General features: G+C 38.9%; 1 protein-coding gene across 1 annotated transcript; it reads right to left on the bottom strand.

Annotated features, from left to right (window-relative positions):
- Nucleotides 1–951: 951 nt before the first annotated feature.
- Nucleotides 952–2,773, bottom strand: LOC131640003 (uncharacterized). The gene is made up of 3 exons (XM_058910423.1): nt 2,669–2,773; nt 1,476–2,392; nt 952–1,387 (listed from the first exon to the last, which is right to left on the bottom strand). Exons 1-3 carry the CDS (start codon nt 2,771–2,773, stop codon nt 952–954), a joined length of 1,458 nt encoding a protein of 485 aa, XP_058766406.1.
- Nucleotides 2,774–9,233: the final 6,460 nt, after the last annotated feature.

The raw sequence follows: 9,233 nt of genomic DNA, 5'->3' as shown, positions 1-9,233 counted from the left end.
AAATTCGAAAAGGTCCTTCCCAATATGGGACCATTTCCCTAAAGCTTTATTCTTTTTATCCATAGGTAATATCACTTTCCAAACTAAATCATTTGAAGTAAAAGTTTTACCTTTGACCTTTTTGTTATATGCCCTCGCTACTCTTTCCTTCTGCCTCCTTAAGACTTCTAACGCGCGCAGCCTTTCTTCGTCAAGCTCTGTTAACTCATTCATCATCATTTCCCAATATAAGTTATATGGGATTTCTCCTTGCTTTTGGATCCGTACTGATTGTATGTAAATTTCGACAGGCAAAACTGCATCATGTCCAAACGTTAACTAGAAAGGTGTACTATTCGTTGCTTCTTTAGGAGAGGTGCGGCAAGCCCAAAGTACTTGATCTAATGTCTTATGCCAATTATTTGGTTTTGTTCCTACATGCTTCTTTATTAAAACAATGATTACTTTGTTTGTTGCTTTGACTTGTCCGTTAGCTTGGGCATAGTAAAGTGTGGATGTCAGCAACTTGAATCCCATTTCTTTTGAGAATTCTTGCATCTTTCGACCAGTAAATATTGATCCTTGATCTGTTGTTATAGTTTTTGAGATTCCAAATCTATATAATATTTGTTTTTGAATGAATTCTATGACTGTTTCTTGATCTACATTTATCAAAGTCACTGCTTCGACCTATTTAGTAAAATAGTCGATTCCAACAAGAATGTACTTCTGTCCTTTAGATGAAGTAGGTCGAATTTCACCAATTAAATCTAAAGCCCAACCACTAAATGGCCATGACTTGATAATTACGTGAAGCTCACTTGCAGGAGCATGTTAGATTCCTGCATGTATTTGACATTCTTGACAACCTTTAGCAAATTTTATACAATCCTTCAGCATGGTAGGCCAATACATTCCATACCTGAAAAGTAACCATTTCTTTTTATGGCCTGCTTGATGTGCCTCACATGTTCAACTATGAACGTTAGATGATGCCAAGTACGCTTCATTCTCACCTAAACATTTTAATAAAATGCCTTCAGGAGTTTTCTCGAATAGCTCATTTCCCATCAAACCGTACGACAAAGCTCTATACTTGGTTTTCCTGTCCGTGTTTAACGGAGGGTCCTTAAGATACTCTAAAATTGGAGTTCTCCAATCTGTGTTTGTTAAAGTATCGATAGCCAACACTTCGAACTCTTCTTCGTTAGCATAACCTAAACGATTTCTTTCCAAGTCACTTGGAGATAGTTTAATTGCCCTTGCTTTCCCTCTTACTTCAACCAATTCCTCTAGCTTCTCCTTTGAGATCTTATATCCTGAAGCTATCTGTGCTAGATCATTAGCCTCTTGATTTTTAATTCTAGGGACATGTTTTATATCTATGTATTCAATATTTTTTAGCAACCTATTTGCAATAACGAAATACATGATCAGGTTTTCCTAGATGCACTTATACTCCTTCGTTAATTGCTTGATTACCATTTCTGAGTCACCCTTGATTTCGACCCAGGTTTTCCCCCAATTCCAACAAGGCTTCAAGTCCTGCTATTAAGACTTCGCATTCTGCCTCATTGTTAGAGCATGAAGGTCCTTCGATTCTATACTTGAGTTTTGTTGGAATTCCATCAGGCGAAATCAGTAGAATCCCAACTCCACTGCCTTCTTTATGGGTGGAACCGTCTAAGAATAATCTCCAAGGCTTCAACTCAACTAGGAGTTGAGGAGTCTCAACCACTGCGTGATCTACTATAAAATCTGAGACTACTTGCCCCTTCATAGCTTTCAAAGGCAAGAAGGCTAAAGAGTACTCAGTTAGGGCTAGAGCCCATTTTCCAATTCGACTGTACATTATTGGCTTTGATAACATGTACTTGATAACATCAAAATAGGAAGAGACATACAAATCTATTGGCTTTATATAATATTTGAGTTTAGTACATGAAAAATGCAAACATAGGCACAACTTCTCAATCGAAGTATATCTAGTTTTTGCATCATTTAATACCCTACTTAGGTAATATATGGCCCTCTCAGTGCCATTTTCATCTTCTTGCGCTAACATACTACCCATAGAAGTGTCTGAAGCTGATATATACAATCTCATAGGCTTCTTTCCACTTGGTGGTGACAAGATAGGTAGATTCATCAGATACTGCTTTATCTTTTCGAATGCCTCTTGATGTTCACTTGTCCACTCGAAATTTCCATGCTTCAGACGCAAAAGAGGAGAGAAGGCTTGAATTCGACCACTTAAATTTGAAATAAATCTCCTCAGGAAATTTATCTTCCGTAATAAAGATTGCAACTCTTTCTTAGTTGATGGTGCTTTGGTCTCCATGATAGCCTTTGTTTTATTCTGATTAATCTCTATCCCCTTTTTGTGGACCACAAAGCCCAGAAAATCTCCAGCCTGCACATAAAATGCACATTAAAGAGGGTTCATCTTCAAGCCAATGTTTCTCATTCTTTCGAATGATTGGCTCAGATGGATTAGATGATCTTCGTCTGATATAGACTTTATGACTATGTCATCTATATAAACCTGCATGAAGGTTTCGATGTAATCATGAAAAATAGAATTCATTGCCCGTTGGTATGTTGCCCCAGCGTTTTTAAGACCAAAAGGCATAACGATCCATCCGTAAGTGCCTATTGCTCCTGGGAAACGAAAGGCTGTTTTGGAAACATCCTCTTCTGCAATGAAAATTTGGTTATACCCGGAATAACCATCAAGCATGCTAAGATATTCATATCCTACAGCTGAGTCAACTAGCAATTCTGCCACGGGCATTGGGTATTCATCTTTAGGAGTTGCTTCATTCAGATCACGAAAATCTATGCAAACTCTTAAAGAACCATTTTTCTTAATAACTGGAACTATATTTGCAATCCATTCAACATACTTGGTGGTCCGAATGAAATTGCAACGAAAAAGTCTTTCGACCTCCTTTTTAATCTTCGAAAGGATCTCTAGAGCGAATCTCCTTGGTGTCTGCTTGATGGGCTTCTTGCCATCCTTAATAGGCAGTTTTAGTTCGACCAGATCTCTCTTCAAACCAGGCATCTCATCATTGTCCCAAGCAAAACAATCTTTATTTTGTTTTAATAATTCTACTAACCTGTCTTTCATCTTGAGGTCTAGTTTAGCACTAATGTATGTAACTCTCTTTGTGGTTCCATCTCCGAGATCAATCTCTTCTAGTGGGTCCTAGGCTAACATCTTTGCGGTTGTTGATCCTGGATCTTTCTTGAATCCCAAAGGCTCATCGTCATAGATAGCATCTAGCCTTTGGATCGACTCTTCGTGTACTTTTTCTTTAGGATACTCATGTACGGTGTCAGCCCCCTGTCCTCTATCATTAAACACCATGCTTTTGGCCCCAACAGCCATATCAATAATTTCGGCTTCGAGAGCCGCTACTCTTTTGTTCTCAGCCATATAGGCCGAAATCTTTTCAAAGAATGAGGATTCAGACATAATCAACGTCTTCGTTCCAGCCCGAGGGCCGTATCCTTGTTGGTTCTTCTTCTTTAGGATCTCCCATGATCTCATGATTCCATTGGAAACCATTTGGTTGGAGAGTCATAAAGTATGAAGCATTCTTATTTGGAGAGTAAGCATCTTCAGCTAGAGCGCATGGGCTTATATTTCCCAAATTCCTGTCGAAGCTTGCCTTATCTACCTGGTTTACCTCGTTCATGAAGTAACTCTGGCCAGCTTCTATATTTTCCACGATGCCATCTTTTCTCCAAATAGATACCCTCTGATGCATCGTTGAAGGCACTTCCCCAACGCTGTGAACCCATTCTCTCCCAAGGAGTAAATTGTAATTAGCTTTCGTCGGTACCACCATGAACATGGTAGGCCTCATAATCGATCCCATAGTTAAGTCTACTTGGATTACTTCTAGAGTATGTCCTATTTTTCCTTCATAGTTTGATAAAACCATGTTATGAGGCTTTACGTCTGTGTCAAACATTCCCAACTTTTTCAGCATAAACTGAGGCATGAGATTCACCGCTTCTCCTCCGTCTACCAGAACTTTGTTCACTGCTACCTATTCAACTTTGACCCTAATACAGATGGGCTTAAGGTGATTTTTCATACCTTGATGTGGTCGCTTGAACTGGGAATTTTTCTCTTCGATGGCGCCATTATTGAGGACATAGTAACACACAGGTTTGTGTTTTGCCATTTCTGCTGTGTCGACTTCATCATCTTCATCAACCTCGGCTTCCTGGTTGTAGTCGTGTGGTAATACTGAGACCATGTTGCAAGAATTCATGTGTAAAGATGAGATTCCATCAGAGTCGAAGTCATCAGTAGGTATATCTTCCTCTCTCATCTGTACATCTTCAGCTTTATTATAATCCATCTTGCCCCCGGCAGGGAATAGCCTCCTTCCCACAGGAGGTTTAGTTGAATGAATTTCGTTTGGGAAGGTCCTTGCGTTGCTGGACTCTCGGATTTCAATCGAAGCTGTCTCCTTTTCTGCTTTCTTCATACTCTGGTGCCTTCTCCACTAGGACCTTGACATAGGGTTCTTACCCTTATATTTCCCCAATCTAAAGGCTTCCCTTTCTGAGGCTTGAAACTTCTTTCTTTAAGCCCAGGACGTTCTACCTCCATTATCGAAGTTCCTCCATTTGTCTTTCTTTGGTCCCACTAGAACCCATTTGTGCTCTGAGACCTCTGATGATACTTTGAAGGTAACTCTTCTTGCTTTTGGATGTGGGATATCCTGTATTCTTGGGATTCCTCTTTTGTCGAAAATGTAAAGGTATGGATTGCCCATGCGAGCATCCCAATTCTGATTGGAAGGATATCTTTCAAAGAATTCAGACAACCTTCGATGGTAAACCGCCCCACATCTGGGGCACATCAAGCATTCATTTTCATCTTTGTAGCAGCGAACAAGAAAACCTAATAGGCTTTCTCCAGGCTTGGGATATACTCCCAACAATTCACCTTCTTTCCTCCAGTTCCTATGCGTTTTAGCATGTTGCTGCCTTTCATAATTTTCTTCTACCCTCGAATTTACTTGAATACTACATCTTGGGCATAACAGCATCTCAGAACTTTGTTTGTGACATCTCCAGATGTATTCCTTCAATGTTTCTTCAGGTTTGGAATGATGAGAATGCACTCCTTCTTTCTTCAAACATCTTTCAACCGCTTCCATTTCTGGGGTTGAATGGTCCAGATTGACCATGTTGACGTCTAAATTGGCGCTCTGGGTAATTGAAATTTCTTCAAATATTTTCCTTAGGCCTTCAGTAGCCATAGTTGTTTCTCCCACAAGACCTTCAGTAGTCTTTGGTTCAATTGACAATTCAGAAGTAACATCCTCCTTCAGGTCATCAGTAACCTGTTCTTTAACTTGGACATCTTCTCCTTCTCCTATGATCCCTCTTGCTTTAACTTTGACCATGTCCACCATATTGATTTTGACATGCTCAGAGTAATTTGTATCAGCAATATTAAGGGGGTGAGCGTCTATCTTCATCTGGCTTTTTCCTTTGTCTACAAACTTCAGACGCCCTTCCTTGATCGCATTCTGGATAAGATCCCTGAAAAGGAAACAATGTGAGGTTTTGTGGCCCAAAAAATTATGGTATTTACAGTAGCCTCTCTTCTTCCGTTGCTCTAACAAAGGAATCTTAATATTAGGAGGCAAAACCATTTGGCCATCTTTCACAAGCAAATCAAATATTTCATCACATTTTGTTACATCGAATGTGTATGTTTTCTTAGGAAACTTATCATTCTTTTCAACTTCGACGGGATTTTTTCCGTTCGATGGTGTGATCATCTTGCAGGTATAGGGGCCTGCTTCTTTTAATTCGGTTAGATCTACTTCACAGTCTTCGAAACCATACTGGTCCTCGAAGGTTTCTGGTTCTCCTTCGTCCACTTCGACGTAGGTTACCCTTTCTTTCTTGTAACTTTTATTTGCTCTAGCCTTTTCAGATTTTAATCTTTCAACCTGGCGAACTCCATCAGCCAATTGAGCCATATCTTGCAAATATTGAGTGTCTAATTTCTTCCTGATGGAGTAATCTAGACCTCCGGTGGACATTTCGACTAATTCGTGTCCAGGTACCACTGTAAAACATCTAGCTTTTAACAAACGGAACCTGTTTAGATAATCGTCTATAGGTTCTGTAAACTTCCTCTTAATACTAGCCAATTCTTTGAGACTTATCTTGGTTTGACCCATATAGAACTGTTCATGGAACAGTCTTTCTAACTGAGACCTAGTGTCTATGGAGTTTGGTGGCAGTATCATGAACCATGTGAAAGCGTTCTTTATAAATGTAGTTCATCCCTTCTTTGGTACCACATGTACAAGGCTCACCCATGCACTATCAGATATAGGATAAATCATCCTTGCATCTAACTGTTTGAGCACTTCTTTTTTAACAACCTCTTTCATAGCAGGATTTAGTCGTCTTTGGGGTTGGACGACCAGTTTATGATCATCTTCCATGAGAATTTTATGCATGCAAACTGTAGGACTAATCCCTTTCAAATCTTCAATCGACCATCCCATAGCACTTTTGTGCTTCTAAAGAACTTCGAAGAGCTTATTCTCTTGGAGAAATTCAAGGTTGGAACTTATTATAGTCGGGCATCTACTTTCGGTGTCGAGGAAGACATATTTAAGGTTCTCAGGTAGTTGTTTCAATTCAGTCCCCTTCTTAGGTTCATTTTCTTTTCCTCCATTAAAGGTTGCCTTAGATCTTCCCACCGGTTTGGTCTAGAACCCTTAAATCATTGTATGGCTTCCATCACGGCTAACATTTCCATCTCTTTTTCATCAACCACTTCCGTTTCGTCAAAAATTGATAAGCTTAACAATCTTTCCAACAGTAATTGTTGTGTCTTCAAAGAATTTTCATTAGCAGCAACTTGATCAATTACCTCAATATGTTAACTAGTGGCAACATCATCCTTGTACTTCATAGTATTTCACACATCAATTTTTAATTGTTCATCATAGACCTTCAGAGTCATCGTGCCCTCTTCAATGTCTATCAAACATCTCCCAGTCTCTAAAAATGGTCTACCTAGAATGATCGGGATCTCTTCATCTTCCAGCATCTCCAAAATAAAAAAATCCACCAGGATCTTCATACCCTGCAAAATAGAACTACAAGTTTCGGTTAGAATAATCGGGTCACAATCGATGGTCCTCTTCTTGGAGATGATGTCTTTCATGAACTTGGCATAAGTAGGCATTTGTTCCAGCACCTCCAAGAACAGAATGTTGATTTCAAGTTTTTTAAACATCTCCAAGAATTTTTCAAAATTTTTCTCATGCTGCCCCTTCTTCTTATTTCTTGTAGGGAAAGGAAGTTTAACGACCGACTTTGGCTCAATAATATTTTCCGATACAACCAATTCTTCAGTTTCAACCTCATTTTCTTTAATTTCCAGATCAACTTCAAGCAATGGTTTTTCTTCTTGAGCACTTTTCTCTTAAACTTCTTTTGACTTACCACTTATAGTGGTCATAACACTCACATTATTTTGATCTTCCAGATTTGTAACCGTAGCACTAGGTAGAGCACCCGGAGATTGAGGATTTGCAATTTGTTGTGCTATTTGACTCATCTGAATTCCAAGATTCTTAATAGATGCACCCGTGTTTCAAAAATTACTTCTTGTCTCCTCTTGGAACTGAGAGCTTTGAGCGGCCATCTTTTTAATGGCGATCTCCCAATCTACTTTCCTTGGCCCTTATTGCTGATATAGTTGTTGATATGGTTGTTGTTATGGTGGTCGATATTGTTGTTGCTGAGGTTGACTTTGATAAGGCAGAGACCCTAATTTTTGCACATTCCCTTGTTGATATTTCCAGGAAAAGTTTGGATGATTTTTCCACCCCAGATTATGTATGGAGAAGGGATTGTTCTGATTCAGAAAGTTAATTTCCTCCACCTGTTGTGCAGTCGCCACACAATGCATGGAAAAATGAGGTCCTCCACAGATTTCACAATTTACCGATTGGATCGGTTGAGTTGGTTGAACCTGTGCCACAGTTTGCTTCTCAAGAGCCATTTGTTTCAGTCTTCTTTCAACTTCAGCCGCAATTTGGTCTTCCATTTTGACAACTTGATTTTCCAACTTCCAATCGACTATCCCTTCAGGTTTACTAACATTGCGGTCATATAACTCTAGATACTCATTTGCTACAATGGCATTTATGATCTTCTTTATATCAATGGCTGTTGCAAAATTGGTTGAGCCACCGGAAGCTGTGTCAATCAGTTGCTTTGTCTTCATCTTGAGGCTATTTACAAAATTGTGCATTTGTTCAGTTGCATCCATGTTATGAGTAGGACATGAAACTAACAACCGTTTGAACCTCTTATAAGCATCTCTGAGTGATTCTCCTTCCTTCTGTTTGAAATTCACTATGTCATACCTCTTGCGGATATACACAGAAGTATGAAAGTACTCATTGAGAAAAGTTGCTTCCATTTGTTGCAAAGTTGTAATACTTCCCGCAGGTAAAGAGTAAAACCACTCTTCCCCATCTTCTGACAAAGTAAACAAAAACATTACTAATTTCTTGGATTCTTAAGAATTCCCCTCAATCTTCAACGACGTAGTCAACGTAAGGAACCTCTGTAAATGCTTATTTGCATTTTCATTGATTTTTCCAGAGAAAGGTCTCCTTTCGAGTTGTCTTATGGTTGAAGGGTATAACTGAAAGTGGGCAACATTAACCGGTTGATTTAATATTATCATCCGGCCAGTTGGTGCATTTGCTCCTCCATAGTGTTTACTAGTGATTTCTGACAAACAACCGCTAGTCCTCCAAAGTGTTTAAACAATCTGGTTACTCGCAGGATCGACTAGATTGATCCTAGGACGTTGTCGAATAGTGTTTTAGTGATGTGATTCATATTCAATAATCTCTACAGTTTGCAAAAATATACAACTTGCTAATGTAAATTGCAATGAGTAAATGACTTTAAAACGAAATAAAGTAAATGTATAAACAAAGAACTTTTAAGTATAACTTTGCATTAAACAAATAACATAAAGTATGGAAATATGATGTTCTTCACACATACATTGTTTCAGCAAAGACTCTTTTCTCTCGCTCCAGTACTTCGAGTGTATTTTGTGAATTTTCTGTATATTGATTCGAACATATCAAACTAAACAATAGTACTCCTATTTATACTACTTCGACCCTAACGGTCATTACATAGATATCTGCCACGTTCGACGTTTC

The sequence above is a fragment of the Vicia villosa genome, unplaced genomic scaffold (assembly GCF_029867415.1).
Source record: "Vicia villosa cultivar HV-30 ecotype Madison, WI unplaced genomic scaffold, Vvil1.0 ctg.002884F_1_1, whole genome shotgun sequence".
Taxonomy (NCBI): Eukaryota; Viridiplantae; Streptophyta; class Magnoliopsida; order Fabales; family Fabaceae; genus Vicia; species Vicia villosa.
The sequence above is the reverse complement of the archived record's forward strand: the minus strand, read 5'-3'. Positions and strand labels throughout refer to the sequence as shown.